General features: G+C 47.2%; 2 protein-coding genes and 1 non-coding gene across 3 annotated transcripts; 2 read left to right on the top strand and 1 right to left on the bottom strand.

Moving 5' to 3' along the window:
- Window positions 1-11,745: 11,745 nt before the first annotated feature.
- On the bottom strand, window positions 11,746-11,817 carry TRNAH-GUG. Its single transcript has one exon. It is a non-coding gene; the product is annotated as a tRNA-His (tRNA).
- A 1,661-nt stretch (window positions 11,818-13,478) lies between these two features.
- On the top strand, window positions 13,479-15,245 carry LOC120661945 (uncharacterized protein C24B11.05-like). Its single transcript, XM_039940972.1, has 7 exons — window positions 13,479-13,665; window positions 13,775-13,840; window positions 13,933-14,030; window positions 14,147-14,272; window positions 14,389-14,658; window positions 14,772-14,837; window positions 14,914-15,245. The coding sequence occupies exons 1-7, from the start codon at window positions 13,494-13,496 to the stop codon at window positions 15,064-15,066; spliced, it is 951 nt and encodes a 316-aa protein (XP_039796906.1). The 5' UTR covers window positions 13,479-13,493; the 3' UTR covers window positions 15,067-15,245.
- Window positions 15,246-17,473: 2,228 nt separating this feature from the next.
- On the top strand, window positions 17,474-26,744 carry LOC120661944 (phosphate metabolism protein 8-like). Its single transcript, XM_039940971.1, has 9 exons — window positions 17,474-18,032; window positions 18,470-18,531; window positions 18,631-18,696; window positions 18,780-18,877; window positions 19,001-19,126; window positions 19,223-19,435; window positions 19,515-19,577; window positions 22,095-22,097; window positions 26,355-26,744. Exons 2-9 carry the CDS (start codon window positions 18,486-18,488, stop codon window positions 26,508-26,510), a joined length of 771 nt encoding a protein of 256 aa, XP_039796905.1. The 5' UTR covers window positions 17,474-18,032; window positions 18,470-18,485; the 3' UTR covers window positions 26,511-26,744.
- The last annotated feature ends 398 nt before the right edge of the window (window positions 26,745-27,142 follow it).

Here is a 27,142-nt window from a genome sequence, read left to right as displayed (position 1 = left end):
TCGCTCTACGACTGCCTACTGCCACCTCCCGCCCTTCTCTTCCATTCCGCAGCACCGCCGCCGCACGCTCTGCAGGCCACCGCCGCCGCTTCCGTCGCCCCGCCTCCTCGCGTCGCCTCGGCCCAAGGTAGGGGGCGCGCGGAGTTCCTCCCTTCCCCCTATTCCTCTACCCCCGCCAACCCATCCCGAGCCGCCCTGCTCGCGCCGCCCAGGGCCGCAGAGCGCCCGCCGCGGCCATTGCCGCCGCTTCCCCCCCCTGCAGGCCCCTTCTCCGAAATTGGAAAAGGGAATCGAGCCTCCAGGGCCCCATTACCCTTTTCCCCATGTTCCCGGCCGCCCTCGAGCCCCCGGACCGCCGGCCCGGGACCGCCGCCGGCGTACCCCCGCCTCCCCTGCTTTCCAGCGTGGAGGGAGGAGGAAGAAGGGGCTTTTTAGCCCAAAACCCCTCCCCTTTCTTATATTTCCTTAAGAGCCCTCCACCTCTTTATACTTTTGCAATTAAAACCCCCCTCTTTGCTATATTTCCAAAACAAACCCCCCACCATATAAACTTAATTACAAATAAAACCCTGACACTTTTAAATTAACCCAAGTAACTTCTAAAATATAAACCAAGCCCCTGCCTACTTAATCTTAATTACAATTAGGTCCCTGGACCCCTGTTTAGGGCCTAAACGCTCCCCTGACCTATCATTTTATGTGCCTAACGACCCCAGCTTAACCTAAAATTTTACCCCGCCTCTCCTAACTTAGTTCTGGCCATACTATTCAGAAACCGCCCAAAAATAATACTCTATGCTCTATATTTCATGTGTTCCCGTTTCGAGCTCGACGACAAAACCTTGTTCTGATTGTGTGTTTGTTTGTGTGCGCTGTAGACCACGGAGTGAACGAAGGAGAACCCGTTGACGAGCAGTACTGTGAGCAGGTGAACGAGGACCCGATCCGCGACCCCGAGCCCGAAGGACAGGACTTCCCCGAAGGCTTTGAAGACGGCAAGTTCAATCCCATCCTTTGATGCATGTTTCTGTCCTAGTTTTTATAAACACAACCCAATGGCCTGTTTTATAAAGTCGCATATGTTTTACTTGCATGAAAACACGGTTGGATAGCCACCCCTTGATTTGTGACGACCATTCCTTGACCACCTAGATTAATGTCTGATTTTGCTTGGAAGTTAATCGATATTAGAACGCTTAGGACTTTACTCTTAATATGTTTTATTTGATAAAGGAAATGTGTGCGTATGGGAAGGGATAAAATGTGGATTTTCGAAAGATGAGTATGGGCGAGATGGACGGCATTTCCGTGTGGATTGCCGATTGGTGTGCTTATGCCTGTGTGGCAAGGCAATGAAGGGAGATATCCATCTTGTCGCATGTAAGGACCGAGTTGGTGTGTCATCTCACCTAACTCCACTATCGTGCAAACCACTCGACCGTTGTATGGGCAACGGCGTAGCATAAATCCCACTAGTTGGTGTGATAGTCATCAGGAGAGCTGAGAGCAACGGGTGACTAAGGATAAGGGTTAAGCCCAGAGCGACTTATGCCCGGTTATACCTGAGTGAACGGTCAATGACCCCTTGGTACAACCCGTGATGGCTAGTCAGGCTTAGCTATGGTGGGTAATGGCTATGTTGGGATCTACACCGACACGACGGTGTTCGAGTTGTGGTATCCTACTTGTGGGTAAAGTTGCACACCTCTGCAGAGTTAAGAATCTATTCGAATAGTCCGTGCCCACGGTATTGGGCGAGTTATGGTGTGGTCACATAACTAGTGTTTCTTTGAGATGGGCTGGTGTGAGTTGTTTTGAAATCGGTTCCGGCAGTTGTGCCGTGTGCTACGACGGACGGGGAGTCCGGTAGCAGTTTTAAAACCTGAACTCTGTGTTGATGCCAAAAACTGATTTCTAAATGGTTTTCTATAAAATAAACCCCTGCATAAAGTATCGTTTTTCGACAAATTAAACCGTAACCTCATCCTTGATTTACCTATGCATATTATTCTGTTATAACCCCCCTACGTGGGTGTGATTGGACTTGCTGAGTACGTTTGTACTCACCCCACTCTTACTTTTTACAGAAGAAGACCCAGACTTCGTGCCAGACGACGCCGAGTAGGGTTATCGTTCTACACCCAACCTTGCCTGTGGTACCAGCCCTGACGAGATGCCTCCGCTGTCGCAGTACTCTGAGCCTGAATTAGACTCCGTATTAGTAGCACTCTGGTGTATTGTCGTAGCTTGGTTAATCCTTGTTATCATCTGTATCGAGTGTCCGCCAAGGTTTGTAAGGTTTTGAACCATCTGATGTAATAAATGTGGCATCAGCCTCCTGGGACTGATGTTTTGTATCACATTTAAGTCTTCTCTTAAGAGGGGACGCTTCAATGTGTCACTCATCCAAGAGGGTATGGGTGCCTATATAAGGAGGGTGCCACCCCTTGCCATGCCATACTAATCCACTCCATCCCACAGACGTCCAATGGCATGGTAGAAGTGAGCATAGGTAGAGTGTGCTAGGTTAGCCACCACAAGGTGTGTGTTCCTTTGTAACTTTGTTGCTCCAATAAAATAAATGTCTTTATAAGTGTTAGTCTCCCGGTTAAGCTTAGTACTTAGTGTATAAGTTGTGATCTATCGAAGGTTGGCTCTATCACCCGGGATCACAAAAGGGTCTGGGCTTCATCGAAGGTTGGCTCTGCCACCCGGAAACCAATTTCATCTGTTGGTAGGCTCTGCCTCCCGGAAGCAAAAGGCGGCTCTGCCGTCAAAAGGACCCGGTACACTAAGTAACTAACTAACTAGAAGCTGACCGACTCTGAAGTGAGTTGGTGTAGATCCTCAACTTAGTAGGGTCACCTCAATTTCCAACAATCACTAAAATAAAACTTATGTTGCAATTAAACTAGTAACGTAAAATAATATTAACGTCATATGAGGTATTACATAATTATTTGGCAAAATATTTTATACTCTTGCCTTGCGTTAGTACATTCGTTCCCTCCAGTAACCAGCATACGCATGCTTGCACCCGCGACAAATATCATCTCGTTTTTTTTCCATAAAAACCTCTTGAGTCACCGTATCACGCCATAACTCACAATCAACCGATGGCAGCACATACTCGCTATTACTCACGCCTCGACGGCAACGTACCACGTCATAATTCCCAGACAATCATGGCAGCGCCTGCCTCCTTCGCCATCATTCCCTGGAAGCCACAGAGTACCCACACCATTGACCTTGAAATGACCCGTCATGACAGCACTCACTCCATTTCCTGGAAGCCGGCAAGAGTGCTCACAATATTAAATAACCCATCATGCAAATATGGCGGCACCCAACTCGCCATAAATCGGGGTCGTCGCGCACAGTGCCGGCCGAGATTTTTTTCTCCGCCGCGCGAACCGCCTCACCTCGTCTATAAAAGAAGCTGACGCCCCCTCCCTACCGTCCTCACCCGCGCTCGTTCTCGCTCGCGCACGCGCGACACGCCGGCCCCACGACGGGACCGCGCACTGCCGCCGGCACCACGCCATGCCGCCCACCTCCGCGTCCCGACCTCGCCCACGCCGCTGCAGCGTCCTCCCTGGCTTTGCCGCCTCGACACTCGCGCCTTCAACGCTGCCACTGTTTGCGTTGACGACGAGCTGCCGCAGCCCACGCCGTCGCCCGTCCCTGCGCGACGCCGCTGCTGCTCTCCTCGCCTATAAAAGAAGCAATGCCGTGACGAGCCCCGTCACTAGCCCAAGCACACCGAGCCGCTTCGCTCCGCTAGCTGAACCACTCCTCACGAGCCCAGCTCACTCACGAGACGAAGCTCCAACAGTTGACCCTCTTCCTCGAGCTGTTCCGCGCCAAGGTGAGATAGCAGGCAGTTCGCCGACCATTAACTCTGCAATACTAATAAAGGCTCAAAACACCCACCAGGCCGTGAGGACTTAATTCAAATCATTCTATTTTTGGAATTAAACACCAACCAATACTGTAAACTCAATATCTCCTTCATATCAACTCCTTTTCACGTAACTCTTTTTCCTAAACTCTCCTCAAATCATATACTATCTATTCCTCCTATTTTCATCTCCATTTGAGCTTATGTTATAGCTTGGTTGTGTTTGTTTGCCGGTTGTGCCGTTTTCGCCCATAGATCACGGAGTGACCGAGGAGGAGCCTGCCAAGGAGTACGAAGGCCAGTACCGCGAGCCGGAGCCAGAAGACCCGTACCGCGAGCAGGAAGCCGCCGCCGACGCATACGTAAGCGAAGGCAAGTTTCATCGACTCCTACGTGAGCGGTTGCATCCATATGAGGACGTCTAGTTGTAGCCCTGGTTTAGGATCGATTACATATACCGGTACTTGAGTGATTGAGTGTGCTCATACATGCATATAAGTAGTTATGCATATCTAGAGTTGAGACTAGGATATGAAGGGTTTTGGCTGAGACTAGGGCAGCTGGGTATGCTGGAGCCGGCGCTACCGTGGTGGTAGACTGGCAGGTGAGTGCTACCGTGGTGGTAGGCTCGAGTTGACATGTTGAGGGATGGTTGCTGCCCTGGTGAACCATAAGGATCGAGTTGTTTTGACATCTCACCTAGCTTACTTTAGTACGACCACAGATTCCGGTATGGGCCGGACTTAGCCTAATCCCACTGGTTAGCCTGACGGTTGCAGGGATGGTTTACGGGTATAGACCATTGAGGTCAGGGCCCGAGGATTTGTGCGGCCGGGCTGGGGCGTGACTACGGCTGGGTGTCAGCTATATCGGTTGTCCGTCGGGCAGCCGAGCGTGTGGGTACAGTGTACGACCTCTGCAGAGTGTATAATCCATTCGAATGGTCCGTGTCCACGGTATGGACAGGCTACGGTGTGGTCCTGATAACTAGTGAGCTACCTACTGTGGGTTGTGTCGGGAAGAGTTGCATACCATTAGTTGCATTGCTATTAGATTGTGCTTAATGTGTATCATGCATGTCATTCCCCTCCCGTAGGGCGAGGTGGAGCTTGCTGAGTACTTTTGTACTCACCCTTGTTGATTTTCTCCACAGGATCCTGACTTTGTGCCAGAAGATTACGAGTAGATCGTGTCCGCATCCAAGCTGATCGAGTGGAGCCGTGATGGATGAAGAGCTAGTCCTCCATGCCGTCATGCTAGTCGTTATCCTATGGTTGTTCTGTGTAGCTCTGTGTTGTCGCTTTATCCCTCGTGTATATATTGAATAAAGCTCTGTATGACTCTGGACTTTATTCGGTAATTAATAAATAGTTTAGCCTTAATCTTTGGGTCGGAGCGCTTCAGCGGCTCAGCCGAACCTCAAGAGGAAATGGAGTAGAATGCATGCGTGGCTCAATGATTGTCACGGAGAATCCACAGTCCAGCTCGATGAATCTAATCATGGCAGAGACGCGCAGGATTATACTCCGTACATGGCGCTCTCCGGCAGATCTATTGCACGCCCGATTAGGTCATGAAGAAGGGGAGCACACAATCAACCGAGTGCCGCTGAGAGTCTGAAACAGTAGAGGGTTGCCCGTGATTGCAGGGCAGCGAGAGCCGGCGTCACTCACTATGTTTACATAGGCAAATGGATTGGATACGAATGGAAATAGATTGTCTTCATATTTACTTTCAATTTCCATCCACTAGAATGGAAACGGATGCGTGTGTAAATAAATTCGGATATCTATATTCTTATTTTCTTACCTTTTCCATCCTACTTTAAAAAAGAAATAGGACCATACAATCATTTATGAGAAGAAGAAGAAAATTAGTACTGGCAATCAAGACGCAGGATTTGGGGGCTATTTAAAGAAGTACTGTAATAAAATCCTTCCATCAATTCATCGCCCTGAGCTGGCATGGCAGAGGCAGTGCATGGTGGGCGGGCCAGATGGCTGGCTCTGCGACGGCGACGCAGGTGGGGGAGGTACCGGAGGCCAGTGGAAATGGAACAGATCGCCCGCCGACACGATGCGATGGGACAGCTCTCCTCTCCATCTGCGACGGCGGCCGGCGAAGCTTCTTTTGCCTGTCCTCTCCTCCGGCTGTGGCTTTCGTCGCTGCCGCCTTTTGCAGTTTTCAGGCCACAACGCGCGGCCGAGGCGCCTCGTCGTGCTCGTGCGCGGTGGCTTCAAATGAAATGACTCGGCGCAAAAGTGAGCTCGACACGGGCGAGGGATCGGAGGCAGAGGCAGCTGTTTGTGTGTGTGCGCCGACGGCGACGGCGACGGCGACGGGGGCACCCCATCCGGAGATCGTGCAGATGCTCTTCTTTTCTTTCCAAAGATCGATGCGTACGGCGTGTTAGGTAAGGTGCAGTACACTTTTTTACTAGCAGTGCTCCTACATTGTGCACAGTAGTCCATCACAATAGAGACACATATACCCACCCGAGCGCTAATCCCTCTATAGATCCGTGGCATGCAGGTTAAATTAACAGCATCAGTGCTGGGGCACTGGCTGTCAAAGCAGAGCGTAATGTCAGAGCCCAAGTCGTATACTACTTGTCAGTAGTAATCTCTGTGCCAGCTAGCTATAGTAGAACAAGTGCACCGAGCACGACGGCCGACGGCGAGTGTTACCCTTCCGCAAGCGGCAAGCCCACGCCGCCGTCGCAGGCACGGCGGGGCAGGCCGTAGGCGCGCCGGAAAGACGAGCGCGCCCCGGGAGCACATGGACCTGTACCTGTAGTGCCCGTGCTGCCGCTTAAACAAATGGCCTGGCATAGTGGCGCGCGCCGCCGCCTCGTGCCCCTGCGCTGCGCAGCGTGCCTTGGATCGCGTCGGCGCCCGGAAGCCGCTGGTGGCTTGGCGCTGAGAATTCCTGTGCGCCTGTGCCCTCGCCCTGCAGTGGACAAGGAACATGGCAAGGCCACGAAAGCGAGCGAGAGAACTAGTAGATTTTTTTTTTTGAAACGTAGAGAACTAGTAGATTCAGATTGGCGTCGGGGGAAGGGAAGGTAGATTAATTACTTTATTAGATGCTGCGCGACAGGCGTCGCCTCGGGGTCAAAGTTGGGTCGACAGGAATCATCAAGTTTGATGACATGACAAAGAGAGAAAGATAGAGTTTTATGAAATATGAGAAAAAATTTATCACCATGAAACACATCTGACACAATTATCTAATTCTAAGTCTGATAACTGTGTTCATAAAACTTCCACTGAGACTGGTCTTAGACATCATATTACGTCTGCTCAGTAAAGCGAAGGAAACTGTGGCAGAACCGTCCGACAAAACCGGCTTATGTGCGCTAACCATCATCGCAAAGATAAATGGGATTTAACTCGTACCTCAGACGGCTCATATCGGCAGTCCCTCAGGTAAAATCCCGACAAAAACCACTTAGCTTCCAGGATCGGCAAAACAAACATAGCCCACACGAAGGCGGGACCAGATATTACAACAATGCATCAATTCTTACATAACAGAGTCTCAACATAATTAATATTACAGACCAGATTCGAATTTGAAAGACATAGTTCAACACATATTCGCAAACTTCACCAGTTCAACTTGAGACATAGTTCAGAGTTTCTTGCAGTGGAAATAAAACGAGTTCAACTAAACGACGATACAGGATGTCACGATGAATCCCGTACATGACATCACTCATTGTTATCAGCATCGGTCGGAGTTGTGTCCCACTCCACCGACCAACTAGGAGGCAGATTACACGGTCAAGTCAAACTAGCAACCATGTCCTCAAAAATATCACCTGAAACAAATTGAGCCACAAGCAAGGCTGAGTATACTAATACTCAGCAAGGCTTACCCGACTAGGATATACTTAGTCATCTAACTAGACATGCAAGACTTTTAGCTGGAGGGGTTTGTTTTTGCCGAAAAATAATAAAGAGTAAGTTCTTATTTTCGGATTTTAACTTTCAAGTTCTAGTTCACTTAACCATTCTACATTAGCATCTATTCAATAGCATATCTGGTAGAAAATAATTATCTTTCATCATCCAACAAGATTCATCATCATACATTCCACTTGTTACTCTATGTGGCAAAAGGGTTAAGCAGTCCCAATATCCGTGAGAGGCGAACGATTCGAATCGAATTTGTTAACCTTGCAAGGCAGACCTAACACACACGCATAGGAATTGAATCACCCATGCGACATTTTCTCTTTCTTTCCGGCTTGTGGATCAAGGTCACCCCCTTTGACTACAAGAGCCCCACGCCACGGTCGATGCCAGGTCGTGACTACGCTTGCACCCGCATGTGGCCGCATGAGAAACAACGTTCAAAGAGGGTGAGGAAAAAGTCCACTTTCTGGGCCGATCAGATACTTAAGCTTACCAATTACCATATTTCTCAGCATGTGGTTAGAACGTTCAAACGCTTAATCATCACTACCACACACCGTGGCCTTATCCATTTTCACTAAACAGACGGGGTATCACAAGTACCACAACCCCGCCCGTAAACCTTATGTTGCAGTGTGTAGTAAACATCCAACTCTTATAATTCTCGCGAGTGACAGGAAATCACTCGACTTCTACCGAACCATTAGCATAGCCAACTAGCGACCTATACATGCTACTATCCAAACATAGGTACTTAAGATTATGCAACTAGGTTTCCAAGCAATTCCTATAAACTTAAATGCACAAGTAGATAGGAATAATAAACAGTTGCATAAATTTAAGATAGATAGGACATGCTCTGGGGGCTTGCCTTCCTGAGCGGAGCTAGCTTTGGGCTCTTCTGAACTTTGGTTCAGGTCTTCGGCAACTTCAGTTAGATTTACTTGAGCTTCACGCTACTCATTCTCGGACTCCGGCACCAGCTCGTACGTACCGTCAGCGAGAGTAGTCGAATCTACATGAATGCATATGCATGAGTTAATGTGATGGTAGCAAATCATGATTAAACTATATAAAATTGTAGTCCAACAAGACCCAAGTCAAGACAAGCAACCATTTCATTTTGTTCTTACTGGGCAGTCATTTATGGAGTAGTAACAATCATTAGTTAGTTCATAAAAGCAACCGGGGGTGGTTTTTAAAACTCTATCAATTAGGTAAAGGTTGTCTATTTGAATTTTTACTAGCTTAACATGCATATATCAAAAATAAAGTTCTTAATATCCTTTGGTCATGATATTTTTATAGAAGGTGCAAAACCTAATTATTGGACCACTGTAAAAATTACAGCCAGTTACACGGAGCAGAAAAAGCATGAAAAACATTTTACATAGCCACTGCTAGAAACAAAATTAATTTGTGCAGGTCAAACTATGCAAGTGCAGGTAATGAAATTTTACTTAATGTTGTCTACCTAAAGATGAGCTCGGTGTAAAATTTTCATATTTAATTAAGCATCACACAGGTCATGAAAAATAGAACAATGTACAACTACAGTAAAGAAAAATAATTTCTACATGTAGTTCTACTAAATTTCAGAGGTTCAAATTTTTCCAGCAAGATGCAGTACACAAATGCCAGCTCTGGTAAAAATATCATACTTTTATAGGTACGGAAACTATTTTTCATGATTTAATGTATTTATCACTACCCAAAATCATTTAGCCCAGTTAGGCTTAACTAAAAATTCTCAAACTTTTTCTACAGCAATTAGAGACCAAAGTAAAGGTAATGTAAAAGTTTTAACTCATGAAACATAGTATGACAACTTGGAGAAATAAAACCATTTAACCTAGACATTAATCAAGATCTATTTCAAAATCTAAGTTAGGAGTGAGTACTGGCCATCAAATTTTTACACAAGACTACCCTACTAGCATATAGATCACTGGCCAAAAATGATAGACATGCAGTACACAGATTAAGTGACACATAAACTTGCATTTAACCTAGAGAAAAATACATTGAGAAAATGGAAAAGTGCATGTAGATAAAGTTGTAGATCTACTCACGAGGAACTCAGAACAATTGAGTTTGCATTTTTCCAATTTTTCTATGAGTTTTAAACGAATTTCAAAGTTCGCAGCAAGAAATAAAGAAAGCCTAAACTAGTTTTACAGAACAGCCCCTGGATCTTGCACTAACCCCCCTGGAATCTAAAAAGAAATCACGCAGAGGTCCCTGCCCGGAGGTAGAAGAAGGGGAGGCGGATGGCCGGCCGGATTCCGGCGTCTCCGGTCGCCGGCGGCGAGGGGAACCTGGGGTAATCGAAGGAGACCGAGAGCTACCTTTTGGTGGGCTTAAAGGGGTCAGAGAGGCCGGATTTGGGGGTCGCCGGCGAGAGTGGCGGCTGGTCGGCGGTGGCGCACGGCGGAGGTGGGGTTCCGGTGAGGGATGGCGAGCGGGGGAGGCCGGGGAACTTCACGGAGGCAAGTGGAAGCTAGCTAGGGGTCCATTGGAGGCGAGGAAGGGGGCTCCACGATGGCCTAGGGGGCGGCGGCCATGGCTCGCGGTGGAGCTTCCTGGGCGCAGGGAGGAGCAGGTTCTTGGCTCTGGGAGGGAGTGGAGAGGGGCTGGGACGCGTTGCTGTGGCAAATGGGAGAGGGAAGGAGGCTCTGCAGGTGATGCACGGGGTAGGAGGCGCTTGGCGCGGCGGTGGTGGCCGGCACACTTGCGCGCGGCGCGCCGGGGATGCTCGTGCATGGCCAAGACGTGGCCAAGGCGATGGGACAGGGCAGGGCGCGGTGCAGCTGGTCGGGGGCTCACCCTTGGCGTGGCTCGTCGCCGGCAGGGATGCCCTGCCACGTGGCGAGCGGCGTCGGGGGCTGCCAGCGTGAAGACAGGGGAGAGGGAGGGAAAAGAGAGAGAAAGTCAGCGAGGTTTGACTAAATTTTTCCTAAAATTTTCAATTGAAATTTGAAAAACTCCGAAAACGAAAATTGTTCAGAATTTTATTTCCTACAACTTTTGTTTAAGGCAAAACTTCATTTGAAAACCAGATCAAGGTTGAAACTTTGTGTAGTAACTCGAAAAACCATCAACATGAAAGTTGCTCAACTTTCCAAACCCTACAACTTTGGTTTTGGTAAAAAGTTCCTTTGAGCTATATTTTTGGAGCTATGGTCATTATCCATTTATGGGTATTTTGAAATGCTCATTTTTCCATGCATTAATCATGATGAGAAATATATGCACAGATACACAGATGTAGGAATGTTTAAATGCAAGAGTGCTTGATGACATAAACATGATTATGATACATGATAAAATGAAAATTTTCTCTTTAAACACCTGGGTGTTACAGAAACGGGAGTTTAATTAAGCTCCGGTTAGGAACGCAATCTTTGCCCCGAAAGGCTAGGTGATCAATGAGAGCGGCCGCTTTCTGGCTGGCAGATGGCAACAGCCGAGCCGGGTGGTCGTAGGATCTTTTCGCCGGGACCAGATGCTCACGCCACCCGTCGGCGCGTGCACAGCGAACTGAGCCATTGGGTTCAGTCCAGGTGCAGTGCCGTCCCGTCACGTGGCCGTGTCGAAATCACGCGCCCGCTCCGCTCGTAGATCGGCCTAGCGCGCGTCGCGTCGGTGTACTACTGTACTCTGTGCTTCGCATAGTGACAGCTGCCTGGTCCGGATGTGCAGCTGCGCGTCCTGCGTGGTCCAGGGAAACAAAAAAAAACAAAGAAAGGAGAAGACTGTGCAGGGTATGGGCCACAAATGAAAAATACATTGCACGATGCCGCAAGGCCGGCCCTTTGCTAGCTAGCCCGTATTGCTTGGCCCAGTTTAGAACAGGAAGAAGCCCGGCAGGCGGCAGCCGAGCACACTTCAGCACACGAAATAGAAAAAAAAAATTAACAAATGTGTGGCTGCTGGGATTCGAGCCCAGGTCTCCACGGCCACAACGTGGAATTCTCACCACTAAACTACAGCCACATTTGTTGTCCTAGCTCAAAACGAAACTTAATTATCGATATTCGTATTTGGTGGCTGCTCATTTTACATCCTTTTTTAACAGAATCTTTTCTTCCTTCAAGGAAAAAAAAAGGGGAGATAAACATCACAGAGTCTGCATCAAGCGGATATGCTATGAGCATATCCTTCTTTTACAAGCATCTATGTCATGTACTCTTCTATAGAATTTTTGTGTTTTAGTGTGCACAAGGTGATACCTAGGATACTGCTTCAATATCACCTCCTTATTATCTTATTATAAACCTGGCCTTAGCTTCAGAATTATTCAGTTTCGGTACCTCAGTGGTTCTCGGAAAAACTTAAGACTTACTTTACCTTCTCGATGCTCTCTCTTGTTTCCAATCGCCTCTTTCTCCCTTGACTACGACCATCATATATAACCTGGCCTTAGCTTCAGAATTTTGATTCGAGAGACAGAGTAAACAAGGAACCCTTCTCCTTAACACTGATTGCGCCGATCACCTCAGCCGCTGCTGCGCAGTGCAGCCAAACAAACACACTGAATCTGACGGGGCGAGATAATTCAGTTCAGCTGCGGGTTGCAACAAACAGCACTGCGCACTGCTGCGCCGCACTGGCTGATAAAGCAGGTCGGTGAGCAAAGCGAGCGACGGACACAGCAGATCGCCTCAGCCATGCACTACGGCATAGTGATACGAGAGGCTACACCCCATGTTTAGCGGAAAGACAGGCTCCCTTTGCGCTGGCCACCGTCAGTGGCCAGATAGCCCAACTCCACTGGATCAGGCTGGCAGGAACAGGAAGGCAGGCCTACCGCCTACCCATCATACTGAAACCAATGGCGTGTTGCTTTTGCAACTGTGAACCGGGGCTATGTGGTGCAGAGAGTTCAGTTCTCGTGAGATTGTCGGAAAGGCTGAAGAGCACAACCTGTACCAATTAAGTGTGAAAGGAGGGCACGTAACAGGAACAGAAGAGCAACCTCGCAAAAACAGGGAAAAAAAACTCCAGAACTGCGAACCTGAAGATTGAACAGCAGGTCAGCACGGCAGCTGAGATCAAACACAAATAAGGAACGAAAGCGATGCGATCTTTACCGCCCGCCCTAGGCGAATAAGGAACGAAAGCGATGCGATCTTTACCGCCCGCCCTAGGCGACTGTTCGTGGTAAGAAATGCCGTTAAGAGGCACATCAAACGCTTGACCACTCTGTCTGTCCATGTACGTGCTCAACAAAGCAACCGCACCCATCCCTTTCATCAGGCTTTAATTCAGGACGCTCTGGTAGCACGAATGATCGGTCCCAGCAGCAGCCAGCAATTACCACGCATTATTGCCGATTACGACTGAATCCTGACACTTCCATCCACGCCCAGTTGCTTACCAGGTCGGTTGCGTCCCAAGCCAAAACCAAAGCTGGCGTTCCAGCTCCAAGAATTGGAATTATTGGACGTCGCGTAGGAGAGCACTCCTTGATGAGGCTGTTGATGGAAAATGACAAGAAAAGCAGATGCTAGCAAAGCAGGAATCCGTGGAGTAGTTTAAGGTTTGTGTGGAGGATGGAGGAGATAGGGATATGCTAGCCTCGGACCCCCACTGATGTCGCTGCCACTGCCACACCACACCATGTGTCATCTTCCAACAAACAAAACCAGCAGCTGCAGCTGGGCCTCTCGATGTGTATAAATACAGGGGCATATGCCAAGTGCGGCATCGACTCGCAGCGCATTGTGGCTGTGCTTCCCCTTCCCTGCGGCATTAGGATAGTTGGTTGCAGATCACCAGCTCAGTCATCTGTGAAGATGGAGTCCTACGCTGATGGCGCCAAATTTGATTGCTTGCTATTTGGTGAGGACCTGGCGATTTAGTTTATCACTGCATTTCAAGCATGTACTCAAGTCTGCGAGCACTTACTTTCCCTTTAAATTATCGTAAAAATGTTGCCTTGTATACACAGACATGGACGACACTCTCTACCCACTGAGCTTAGGGATCAACTTAGCATGCCGCAAGAACATACAAGGCAAGTACTAGCATTTATCTCGATCAGCAATTTTGAATTCTGATGCTACGAAGGATGTTTGTTTTATACACTTGGAGTTGCAAAAATTGCAGATTATATGCTCCACAAGTTGCAGATTGAAGAGAGCCAGGTTCCCAAGATGTGCCTGGATTTGTACAAGGAGTATGGAACCACAATGGCCGGCCTGAAGGCATGCCTCGTTACTACTGAATACTGATGCATTTGCCGCTTTTCCTGTTCAAATTTCTGTTTCGTAACCTCTGAGAAATCATTTGAACTTTTCAATTTCCATTTATCATCTGTTAGCTTTTGGGCTATGATTTCGACTATGACGACTTCCACGCCTGCGTCCATGGTACACTGCCGTATGAGAAGCTGAAGCCTGACCCCGTCCTGAGACAGCTTCTACTTTCCTTGCCACAGAGGAAGATAGTAAGTTCTTCTTGACTCCCATTTTCCCTGTAGAATCATCAGCAAGGACAGTTACTACCAGCACAGCTGCACTGCATCTGTAGTTTTCCCGTCTGAAACTGCTGATCCCACCGCAGATTTTCACCAACTCTGACAAGGCCCATGCGGCAAGAGTCCTGGAGAAGCTTGGGCTAGAGGACTGCTTCGAAGGCATCATCTGCTTCGAGACCCTGAACCCGCCGACTGAACAAGATGCCGATGAACAGAAGAATGCAGATGAAGCTACCACTGATGCTGCCAGCGAAGCTGGGTCTCCAGACCCTCCTCGCAGAGGAATCCTGTGCAAGCCGTCTCTGGAGTCCATGGAAGCTGTCATCGAGATCGCCAAGCTCGACGCCAAGAGAACGGTAATTGATCAAGAAAAGAAGAAGCACTGATTTTCTTTCGCGTTTCTCCGATTCATTGCGGCGGCCATCGTCATCGTGAGACGACTCGATCTCTCTGCGTGCGTCCATGGCAGGTGTTCTTCGACGACAGTGCGCGCAACATCGCCGCGGGGAAGGCCGCCGGCTTCCACACCGTCATTGTAAGCCAGCCCTGTCAGCTCGTGTGCCCTCTGCAACTGAGCATGCTGGCTGATTTTTCCACATGGAACGGTGCAGGTCGGGACCCCAGCGCTGGTGGCAGGCGCGGACGTGGCGCTGGAGAGCATCCACAACATCAAGGAGGCCCTGCCGGAGCTTTGGGACGCCGCCGGCGAGCACGTCCAGGCGGTCCTCCGGCCCGCCGCCGTCGAGACCACGGTGCTCGCATGAGCACGGGACCGTCACGATCGCGTCCACGAGTGCATATGTATCCTGTGCCGTGTGAAATATGCTGGAGTGTGGTGTGACTGATCAAGCACCGTAGTACTCCGTAACAACTAATGTGTGGAACCAATAAGGTTTGGAAAATGAAATTTTATGGGGGACTCCTGTGCTTTTTTATGATGGCACAATCCGTGGAATTGGTTCGTTTTGTGTTTGCTTTTTTTTTTTGAGAGGTGTTGTGTTTGCTTTTGCTTTAATATGAGGCCCGCAAATATGAGGCATGGGAAGTGGAGACAGAAAGCCCAACCAGCCCAAGTAGGTGGCAACCCCGTTTTTTTATATAAAAAAATTCCCTGTAACAAAAATCCTCCAAAAAAGAATGGTTTTCCTCTAGAAAAATGTGTCTAAGGAATTTTAACTAGCTGTAGTTATCTGGAATTGACCCGGTTAAAATTATTTATGATCAAGGAATTTAATTACAATATGCCGTGACATCACGTGTAAAAAGAAATTTAGTATGCCTGCAATTTCCTTGAGGGAAAAAATGGTTCAACATGTGTGACACCCTAGCCCAAAGACTTAATAGAATATACATACCAACAAGTTGCAACTTTTTTTTTCAGAAGTCGATCTCCAAAGAACTCTGAGGTTAAGCGTGTTTGGCCTGGAGCAATTTGGGGATGAGTGACCGATCGGGGTGACAACATGGGTACGATGTTTTTAGATATTTTTATTACTTTATTCATTATCTAGTTTTAATTATATTTATATCACCCATTCCATCGTTATTTTTATATTATTTCCGCACACTTTTTTGCGTCACGTGTTCCAACTGTTTTTGCCCCTTTTGCTGTCCTATATTCCCTAGAGAAATCTTAAAGAACACCAATGATTTACGTGTCTGCAAGCGCATGTTCCTTCCACGGAAGAGTTTTTGGGCCTTTTTTTCTTGCAAGATGACCAAGAGCCAGGCTTGGCAGTTGGTCGTTATGTTTTCGAAAAGAAAAAAAACTTATCCTCTTGTCAGGTTTTATTAGCTGTGCCACCGATCCGTTTGGCTCAATCATTTATTGATTTTATTCCCTAGGGTATTCCCTGGCACATAATTTAGAACGAGCACGGGGTAGTTGCGTTGATAAAGCCTATCAATCGCTCTATTTTATTCTACTGCTATGATCCTGCATCGGCCCTGGGTGATCTCTATTGGCCCGCACTTGTCAGACGACGTCAGCACCGATGTTGTAATCCTTCTCCTCGGGCACATATGGAAAGCACTAAGGTTTCTTATTTTGCGAGTAGTTCACCTTGTGTTTTGGGTTCTTTCAGACTCACTACGTTGTCCTACATAAAGCGTAGCGGTCTGTGGGTGCTCCACGCGCCCTGTACTAAAATTCTCTCTATTGAGGCCCTCTCTGGGAGGACTCCGGCCAGCTCCGGCTCGATGGCTACCGTGGGTATTTGTGCCACTGTAGTATAGAGCTATTTTTCCTGATTCTTGCTACAACCAAACGCGAAGGAGGTTGGAGCCGCCGGAGCCAGAATTTCTGGCTCCCCCCGCTCCAGTGAACAGTACGGAGTAGTCAACAATAGGTGAGCATTGTAGAAACCAAATCTGACCAAAGTCCTCCCAAAGAGAGTTTTAATGCAAAGATAGACAACTCTCCTGCACATTCGATAAAAAAAATGAGACCGTACAGCACAATCAAATATCCTGATCTGATCTAATCCACTCCATCATTGAAGCTGGGAATATAAATAAATCTGATGAGCTGCCTCGCTCGTCCATTGTCTTCTCCCTATCCCCCCATCCTGGACAATAAACCTTTTTATTATTTGATTCATATGTGGATGACGATGCTGGCAATTAATGATAAAAGCCGCAGTATGCCGTTGCGTGGTGGTTTCACAATTCAGAAAACTCACAGGCGGAAAACGAGACGCGCATCTGCGCAATAATCTAATCATCTTGCGCTAGTTAGAGCACGCCGGTTTGGCTAGATTAGTGTGGTTTGGTGAGGTGGCACCTGTCATGTGTTCCGTGAGCCTAGCTAAGCCGTTTTCTCTGTTCTGCTTCTGCTGCTGTCTGCTGACAAACAATACAGTATTATTCCCAGCTTATAGGAACATAGGTCGGTAAAAGCGAATTTATCCCAGACAACCATGTGGACAGCTGTAATCTTGAAGCTTGAACAGGTAAGTACTCTCGAGAAAAAAAAAGCTTGAACAGGTTTTTTTTGTTGAATACGCAAAAGATTTGCGTATCTTTGTGATTAAGATAGAAAGGTTTGTTACAAACAACGCGCTTCACCGAGCGCCCTAGGATATGGTCTAGAGGATTACAGCCGTGGGTCACGGCTGGACCATCCTAGCGAGGGAAATAAGTGATGAAAGCGACGTGATTTTACCATGCTGATCGCCTGAACACATGTCATTCGGAAAAAAAAAGAATTCACCTTTTTTACTTCGTCCACACACATCATCTCGAGCGACAAACCGTGTACTACCCAACCCTTTTCAACACACTCTAGACCGAGTTAAGTGGTCATTCCCCAAAGCAATCACCACGAATTTTGCATGCTCAAAACCACTACCACTTGTGACGCTAAGGTGACACGACTACATCACTCGTGTCCAATTGTCTGTTAGGTCTGTTGCATCCAAGCCAAAGCAAGGACTGTTCGTGTAGGAGAGCACCTAAAGCGAGAATCTTTGGTCGGTTACTTGGTGAAAATCGGCAGGTAAAGCGTAACAGGTATAGTAGAAAAAAAGATTGAAAGGAATCCGCGGACGGATTAGTTTAAGGTCAGACGCCCACTAATGCGGCTACCATGTGGCCATGTGTCATCTCCCAATAAAGCCGGCAGCGCCTCATGGTGTATAAATAGGAGGGGGATCCGATGTGAATGTGAGTTGTGGCATCAACCTCTGTCCTCTGCAAAGACTCTGTGCTTCTCCTTCAGTTTAGCATCTAGGTACTACATGTCCAGTTCTGTTGTCGTTTGAGTTCTATCGCTTGGGCAAGAATATTTTCCCCAAATTTTGTTTATCAAGTTGTTGGTCTTTGGTGTGCAGCAGCTGATTTTATTTCTATCTAACTAATTCTGATATGCACATTTTCTATCTAATGAAGTGCGACAGTGTAAAGGATGTTATCTTCAAAGTACAAAATGGGTGGCTAGTTGGATTTGTTGCATGCTGCCATGATCTGCACTTTGCCCATTTCAGTTTGCTAACTTCAGTACAATGTGTCTCCAATTTAGCAATAACCTAACCAGATGTGCTTATAAGCATGAACTGGACGTCTGAAGCTATTTGAACAGATGCAACTAGAATCCATTTCTTATCCAAAGAAAAAAAAACAGATAGTATTTCTCCCATTTTTTTCACGTGCTTACCATTGTTCTTGCAGGCACTAATCTGTGACGATGGAATCGTACACTGCTGGAGCCAAATTTGATTGCTTGCTATTTGGTGAGTACCTGACATGCATGGAGAAACGAGCATCTGGTTGCACAGCTTTTGTTTTTCCTTTGGATTATTCTTTAACTTCTCTTTGCCTTGCATCTGCAGATATTGATGACACTCTCTATCCACTGAGCTTAGGACTCCACCAAGCTTGCCGTGACAACATACAAGGTAAACACCATTTATTTCCATCCACAAATTCAGTGCTATACTATTATTGATCAATACAGTAATTTGGAATTACCATAATGCAGAATACATGCTGAACAAGCTGCATATTGAAGAGAGCCAGGTTCCAAAAATGTGCGTCGACTTGTACAAGGAGCATGGAACCACAATGGCTGGTCTCAAGGTTGTTTCTGAATACTTTTTTTTTAGGCGAGTTATTTCTGAATACTGATACCTGATGGTTCGCTTCCATAGGTTTGGATCCATCGTTTATATGCGATTTACAGTTTCCATTGTCATGTGGTAGGTTTCGGGCTATGATTTCGACTACGATGACTTCCACGCTTGCGTTCACGGGAGGCTGCCGTATGAGAAGCTGAGACCCGATCCTGTTCTAAGGCAGTTGCTGATCTCTCTGCCACAGAGGAAGATCGTGAGTTCTACTTGGTGCCCGTGCATTTCCTGTCCTTACCTGCATGGCATCTGCGATTAGATCTAGTCTGAAACTGACTGCTGCTCCGGTCTGCAGATTTTCACCAACTCTGACAAAACCCATGCGGCTACGGTCCTGAAGAAGCTCGGGCTCGAGGGCTGCTTCGATGCCATCATCTGCTTCGAGACCCTGAACCCGCCAACCGAACAGGACGACATCGGCAGTGGTCGCAGGGGAATCCTGTGCAAGCCGTCTGTGGAGTCCATGGAAGCTGTCATAGAGATCGCCAAGCTCGATGCCAAGAGAACGGTAAGTGATCAAGCAACGAAGGAACACTGATTTCCCCGTTGCAACCATCGTCAGAGAACTCTCTGTGCATCCATGGCAGGTGTTCTTCGACGACAGCGCGCCCAACATCGCCGCAGGGAAGGCGGCCGGCTTCTACACCGTCGTGTTAGGTTGATCTCTTTCCTAATAGGCCCAACGGCCTATTAGTCCCTTAATCCGCGCCCTGATCGGGGGCGCCCAACCCTTAATGGTTGGTGGGCCCCCGCTGCACAGCGCCAAAATAAAAAGGGGGTGAGGGGCCGGGGCACACGACACGAGGTTCGCCGCGCCGCCTACACCCTCACCCACAGAAACCCTAAGCCGATCTACTAGGGGGCGCTGGAGCAGTGGGAATCGGCCGCCGCTGCAGTCGACTCCGTCCTGCCGTCGCCGCTACCGTCCTCGACACCGTCGCCCCTGCATCGACCTCACTGCGTCACTCGTCGCCGCCTTTGAGCGGATCTCCATCAGCGAACAAGGGATGGCCGGCTCAAACTCCTCTGGTGGCGCCGAAGGTTTCTCTACTCTCTTTCTCTCTATGTATTTCCGTAGATCTAGGATCTCTTGTACTCAGAATCATAGAAAAGAGAAAGAAATCCCGCTCGATCCGTACACAGTGTTGATCCTAGAATCATAACAATGGTATCAGAGCCTACACACGTGTAGATCGAGGTCGGGATAGAAAGATTCGAGTGCGAATCGAAACAAAAGTCAAAGAAAATGAATCGATTTCGAATCGAACAGATACGGTCCAAACCCTAACCCTAGAGTAAAGATAGGCGGCCGGACTCACCTGGGTCTCGGCGCGCCTCCCACCGCCGGCTACCGTCGCGCGGGGAAGTTCTGTGCCGCCGCTTGCGGAGGTGCAGTCAAGAACAGGGCCGCCGCTCGTCACTCCGGGACGCTGGGGTAGCACGCGGGGCTCGAGAGCGTGGCTCCGTCCTCGGCCGGCTCGACGGTGGCGCGCTCACCCTCTGGCGAGCGCGCACACCGGCGAGCAAGCTGCGGCGGTGCCGTCCCGCCCGCTCCGCCCGGTCACCGTGGCTAGAGACGCCGCCGTTTCCGCGTGGAGAGAGAAGGGAGAGGGAAGAATGAGAATAGGGTTTGAAGGGGACGACGCCGGCGTCGCCGGTTTTGTTCAGGCGAAAAGACCGGACGACCGTCGGATTTGATCCGACGGCCGGCGGCGGCCGAGCGACGAATGGGCCACAAGCGGCCCGAGAGGGATGCCGCGGCGGGCCGACTCGGCGGCCCGGCCGTTGGCTGTCGGGCCTCGGGCCCAAGAGAAGGTGGCCGAGCAGGCCGCGGGCCGGTTTTGCTTCTGGGCTGCCTGCACAGTGTTTCGTTTTATTGTTTTTTCTATTTTTCCAGAAGCAATTTCAATAGTTTTTTGAATGGTTTTGATTATACTTTGATCTCTATTCAATTTTGCACCAACGTGTATATTGTTTAGAGCTAAAAGTTCACAGTATTGCTTCTGAAAATAGAAATTTTCTACTTGTTTCCGCTGCAAAAGTCATTACAGTTGCTCTTTACTTTAATTCGAACCAACGAGACAATTAAAGTTTAAGAGCATGGTTAAAAGATTATTTTTGAGCATTATGTTATTGTTAATTTTCTGACCAACGTTGTTAATTACAATACTGTAATTTCAGAGTTTTTGTGCATTTACTTTTATTTCTGCCCAACGGTGATATAGATTTAATTGCATAAACAGTTGTATGTTCTATTTTGACCAACGTTGGAATTTTACATGCAATTATTGTTATTATGTTCTCACTATTTTTTGAAATTTTCAGCGGGGATGAACTTGATGGGATTCATTAGTCACATCCCGACTCTAAAAGGAGACAACTATGGCGAATGGATCAAGAAGGTTGATCTTGCTTTCGTCTGTGGAGAGGTGGATGAGATGATCACCACTACAAAGCCCACTGAGCCACCGGCTCCAGTGAGAGGGGAATCTGACACTGATGCTGAGTGGCAGAAAAAGCAAAGGGACTATGCTCCCTTAAAGATGGCTTATGATCTCGAAAAGACAAAGTGGAATAACGCCAACAAGAAATGTGTGGCAGTTATAAAGAACACAATTGATCCTAACATTTTGGGTTCAATTGGAGAGTGTGATTCAGCTGCTGAGTACCTTGCAAAGATAAAGAATCAGTTTACTGGTTCTTCAAAGACTTATGCTACACAGATCATAGAGCAGTTGATCACAAAAAGTACTATGGCAATGCCGGTACGATAAGAGATCATATCATGGGGATGTGTGCTTTGAACTCCAAGCTCAAACCAATGGACTTGGATCTCAAAGAAGAGTTTATGGTGCACCTGGTGTTCGCCTCTCTGCCAAAAGAGTTTGCAACGTTTGTTGTAAACTATAACTCACAGCCAGAGAAGTGGAACATGGAAAATGCAATTGCAATGTGTGCACAAGAGGAAGATAGACTCAAGAAACAGAATGGTGGGTCTGTCAATTTTGTGCATAATAACAAGAAAAGGACTTTCCAAGCTGCTTCTTCCTCTAAAGCTAAAGACAAAGCCCCTATGCCACAGAAGTATCAGCAACAGCGTCAGCAACAGCGCACTCCAGCACAAGATGAGTGCTTCCACTGCTTTGACAAGGGGCATCGTAAAGCAGATTGTCCCGCTTACTTAAAGATGATAATGGCAAAGAATGGTGAGAATGTAATTTCATTTGTTAATGAATCCCTGTATTTAAAGTTTTCTAAATCTACTTGGTGGATTGATTCTGGTGCAACTGTGCATGTTGCAAATTCTTTACAGGAATTCCATTCGACAAGGACTACGCAAAGAAGCGAAAGACACATTAAAGTCGCGAACGGAGTACAAGCAGATGTTGAAGCCGTTGGCGATGTCTCCATCGAGCTAGTTAATGGTTCCATGCTTGTATTAAAAGATGTTTTATTTGTTCCTTCGCTTCAAAGAAACTTGATCAGTGTATCACGCTTAGACACAGATGATTTTGGTTGTCATTTTGCGAATGGCAAATGTGAACTATGGTTTGATAATAATTGTATTGGTGATGCTGTCCTTTACAATGATCTTTATTTATTATCTATGCGTGATAAAGTGCATTCTGTATGTAATGTGAATGTGAATGAATCCTTGTCAGAGAAAGAAACAAAGAAAAGAAAGAGAACTCAAGACACTTCATCGAAATTATGGCACTGTCGTTTAGGCCATATTTCGAGGGGGAGAATTGAAAGATTAGTGAAGAGTGAAATTCTTCCACAGTTAGAGTTCTCTGATCTTGAACAATGCATCGAATGCATTAAAGGAAAATTTGTAAAGCAAATTAAAAAGGGTGCCAAACGAAGTGCAGGAACGTTAGAAATAATTCACACTGATATATGTGGACCGTTTCCTGTGAAAAGTGTGGATGGCTGTGATTCGTTCATAACATTCACAGACGATTACTCCCGCTATGGTTACATTTATCCAATTAAAGAAAGATCTGAAGCATTGGATAAATTTAAAATATTCAAAGCTGAGGTTGAAAATCAGCTTGACAAAAGAATTAAAATAGTAAGATCAGACCGTGGAGGGGAGTACTACGGTCGACATACCCCTTATGGACAAGTTCCTGGACCTTTTGCGAGGTTTTTACAGGAAAATGGAATAGTTGCCCAATACTCTACACCGGGGGAGCCTCAGCAAAATGGAGTAGCTGAAAGGCGCAACCATACACTAATGGATATGGTGCGCAGTATGATGAGTTATTCCTCATTGCCATTGAGTCTGTGGATGGAGGCGTTGAAAACCGCCATCCATATTCTCAACAGAGTGCCAAGCAAATCGGTGCCCAAAACGCCGTATGAGCTATGGACAGGAAGAGAACCCTCACTGACTCATCTACGGGTCTGGGGGAGCCCAGCTGAGGCTAAAATGTTTAATCCAAATATTGGAAAACTGGATCCCAAAACTGTAAGCTGTCATTTTATAGGCTATCCTGAAAAGTCGAAAGGTTTTCGTTTCTACTGCCCAGACAGACATACAAAGTTTGTAGAAACGAGACATGCTGTCTTTCTAGAAAGTGAAATGATAAGGGGGAGCATGGTACCTAGAGAAATTGACCTTGAGGAGAAGCGGGTGTATGTGCCTACTCCTATGATTCAAGAGCCATTTTTCTCACTACCTGTTGATGCTGCACCAAAAGTTCCTGAAATAGTGACGTCAGTACCTTCTTCGGTTGTTGCTGCGCCAACTATTCCAGTTATTACGGTGTCAACGCCTGTCGCAACTCCACCCATACCAACAGTGAGCGAAGGTTTGGAACCTGTCATCCAGGAACCACCTGAACCCGCGATTGGACATGAGGAGGAGGTGCTACAGCCCCTTATGGAAAATGTGCCAGAAGTTGAGGCACAAAATGTGCCACAAGCAGTGGCCCTTAGAAGGTCACAAAGAGAAAGAAGGTCGGCTATTTCTAGCGACTATGAAGTTTATAATACAGAAGAGGTTCATATGGAGGGTGATCCCACTTCATATGAAGAAGCCATGAGAAGTATTCACTCATCTAAATGGCTGGAAGCTATGAAGGATGAAATGAAATCAATGAGTTCCAATGGTGTTTGGGACTTAGAGGAAATTCCTAAAGGAGCCAAAACAGTAGGCTGTAAATGGGTTTATAAGATAAAACATGACTCCAAAGGGAATGTAGAAAGGTTCAAAGCACGACTCGTGGCAAAAGGCTTTACGCAAAGAGAAGGGATAGACTATAATGAAACCTTTTCTCCGGTTTCGTGTAAAGATTCCTTCAGAATTATAATGGCATTGGTGGCACATTATGACCTAGAGTTACATCAGATGGATGTAAAGACGGCATTCCTTAACGGGGATTTGTATGAAAACGTTTACATGGCACAACAAAAAGGTTTTGTCGTGAAAGGAAAAGAACATATGGGGTGTCGCTTAAAGAAATCCATTTATGGATTAAAGCAAGCCTCTAGGCAGTGGTATTTAAAGTTTGATGAAACCATAAGAAAATTTGGTTTTAAAGAAAATGAGGAGGACAATTGCATTTATGCAAAGTTCAGAGGTGGAAAATTTATTTTCCTGATCCTATATGTGGATGACATTCTACTTGCTAGTAGTGATGTTGGTCTGCTACTGGAGACAAAGAAATTCTTGTCCTCAAATTTTGATATGAAAGATCTCGGTGAAGCTTCATTTGTTTTGGGAATTGAAATTCACCGAGATAGAACAAAGGGGGTATTAGGACTGTCACAAAAGACATACTTAGAAAAAGTTCTAAAGAAATACAGTATGCATATGTGCAAGCCTTCACCTGCTCCAATAGTCAAGGGCGATAGATTTGGGAAATTTCAATGTCCCAGGAACCAGTATGAGATCGATCAAATGAAAGCGGTTCCATATGCTTCAGCTGTAGGAAGCATACAGTATGCTCAAGTTTGTACACGTCCTGACTTAGCTTTTGTTACCGGGATACTTGGCAGGTATCAAAGTAATCCAGGACAGGCACACTGGATTATGGTAAAGAAAGCATTACGTTATGTGCAAGGCACAAAAGGCCTCATGCTAACATACAGAAAATCCGACTCCCTAGAGATAGAAGGGTACTCAGATGCGGATTTTGCGGGGGACATCGATGACCGAAAGTCCACGTCCGGTTATGTGTTCACACTCGTAGGGGGAGCTATATCGTGGAAAAGCTCCAAACAAAGCGTCACTGCATCATCGACGATGTACGCTGAATTTGTAGCATGTTATGAGGCCTCAGGGCAGGTTGAATGGTTAAAGAAATTCATACCCGGTTTAAGAGTGGTAGACAGCATTCAAAGACCACTCAGAATGTACTGCGACAATGAACCAGCAGTGTTTTATGCTCACAACAATAAGTCAAGTGGTGCTGCCAAACACATTGACATAAAGTTTTATGTTGTGAAGGAGAAAATCCAGAATCACTCTATTACACTCGAGCATATAAGTACAAAGAAAATACTTGCGGATCCGCTAACTAAAGGCTTACCACCCAATGTGTTCATGGAACACATAGCCGGCATGGGTTTAAGGGAAAGCCTGTGATTTCTGGAAAACAAAAGGGCCCAAAAGATAAAGAATTTGTTTCAAAACAGTGATGTGTGTGGTAGCTGTTGAGTCTATCGGTTTTGGACCGTGATGATAAGGCATGCTCTATTCATTAATCTGTGATGGAACAACTAAAGGAAAAGTTTCAGGTTAAAGTATAAAGTTAAAGTACAAAGTGAGATCAAGGGGGAGAATGTTAGGTTGATCTCTTTCCTAATAGGCCCAACGGCCTATTAGGCCCTTAATCCGTGCCCTGATCGGGGGCGCCCAACCCTTAATGGTTGGTGGGCCCCCGCTGCACAGCGCCAAAATAAAAAAGGGGTGAGGGGCCGGGGCACACGACACGAGGTTCGCCGCGCCGCCTACACCCTCACCCACAGAAACCCTAAGCCGATCTACTAGGGGGCGCTGGAGCAGTGGGAATCGGCCGCCGCTGCAGTCGACTCCGTCCTGCCGTCGCCGCTACCGTCCTCGACACCGTCGCCCCTGCATCGACCTCACTGCGTCACTCGTCGCCGCCTTTGAGCGGATCTCCATCAGCGAACAAGGGATGGCCGGCTCAAACTCCTCTGGTGGCGCCGAAGGTTTCTCTACTCTCTTTCTCTCTATGTATTTCCGTAGATCTAGGATCTCTTGTACTCAGAATCATAGAAAAGAGAAAGAAATCCCGCTCGATCCGTACACAGTGTTGATCCTAGAATCAGAACACGTCGTTGTAAGCTTTTTGTCTCTGCAATTCTGTTCCGCACTGCAGATGGAGCACCAGTACCTGTACCTGCCGAACAGTCGGAGGCTAATGAACGCGGTGTGCGCACTTGGAACGATGCAGGTGGGGAGCTCGTCGCTGGTGCCGGGCGCGGACGTGGCGCTGGAGAGCATCCGCAACATCAGGGAGTCGCTGCCGGAGCTGTCGGTGGAGGCCGACGGCGAGCACGTCGGCGCGGTGCTCCGTGCCGCCGCCGTGGAGACCACGGTGCTCGCATGAACGCGTCGCTCCCGGGGCTTCTGGTTCTGGGGCGCGCGCTTCCTCGCTGCCGCCAAGTGAACCTGTCCGTTGTATTCGTGGACAGCGTCGCCTCGCCTGCTGCCAGTAAAAGAGCAGAGAATAACGGTGTGCGTAGCAGCGTAGGTGTGGCGTGTCTGCTCGTGATCCATCGAGGTTAGCCATGATGTGTGTCTGAAACTCTGAACCAATAAAGGTTAATCCGTTGTAAAACAAGTGGCTTCTTCATATGGAGATGGATTCGAGAGGAGCTCATAACTGATGAGTAGGGATGGTAATAGAACATGGTTCTAATACTTTATTCACAATTCAATTTGATTTTTAATATTTTTAACTTAAAATTGGATAAGATTAGAATCTGATTCTTTTAAAATTCGGCTCTTAAATTATCTAAATAAAAAATTAAGGTTCTTTACCATCCTACTTATTACTCATGAGCAGTTTTTTTATTTTTTTTATTTTTTGTTTTTTCAAAAATATATACCGCAAAAATGTTTTGCAGATCTGGTATCCTGTCGTCACTTCAACTGGCGGTAAGGGTATACCGCCGGATGAACTGGCGATAGGGGGTACTGTAGCAATGTTATCGCCGGTCCGGCGAAATGTCTTTTGAC

Source organism: Panicum virgatum, chromosome 2N, assembly GCF_016808335.1.
Source record: "Panicum virgatum strain AP13 chromosome 2N, P.virgatum_v5, whole genome shotgun sequence".
NCBI classification, from domain to species: domain Eukaryota; kingdom Viridiplantae; phylum Streptophyta; class Magnoliopsida; order Poales; family Poaceae; genus Panicum; species Panicum virgatum.
Note: the sequence above shows the minus strand (reverse complement) of the source record. Positions and strands in the feature narration are given on the sequence as shown.

Bases quoted from the DNA above. Each gene is read 5' to 3' on its own strand.
- LOC120661945 (XM_039940972.1), top strand. From the start codon at position 13,494: ATGTGTATAAATACAGGGGCATATGCCAAGTGCGGCATCGACTCGCAG. The intron at 14,031-14,146 runs GCATGCCTCGTT...ATCATCTGTTAG, and splicing joins CCACAATGGCCGGCCTGAAG to CTTTTGGGCTATGATTTCGA. The intron at 14,838-14,913 runs GTAAGCCAGCCC...GGAACGGTGCAG, and splicing joins CCGGCTTCCACACCGTCATT to GTCGGGACCCCAGCGCTGGT.
- LOC120661944 (XM_039940971.1), top strand. From the start codon at position 18,486: ATGGAATCGTACACTGCTGGAGCCAAATTTGATTGCTTGCTATTTG. The intron at 18,878-19,000 runs GTTGTTTCTGAA...GTCATGTGGTAG, and splicing joins CCACAATGGCTGGTCTCAAG to GTTTCGGGCTATGATTTCGA. The intron at 19,436-19,514 runs GTAAGTGATCAA...CATCCATGGCAG, and splicing joins AGCTCGATGCCAAGAGAACG to GTGTTCTTCGACGACAGCGC.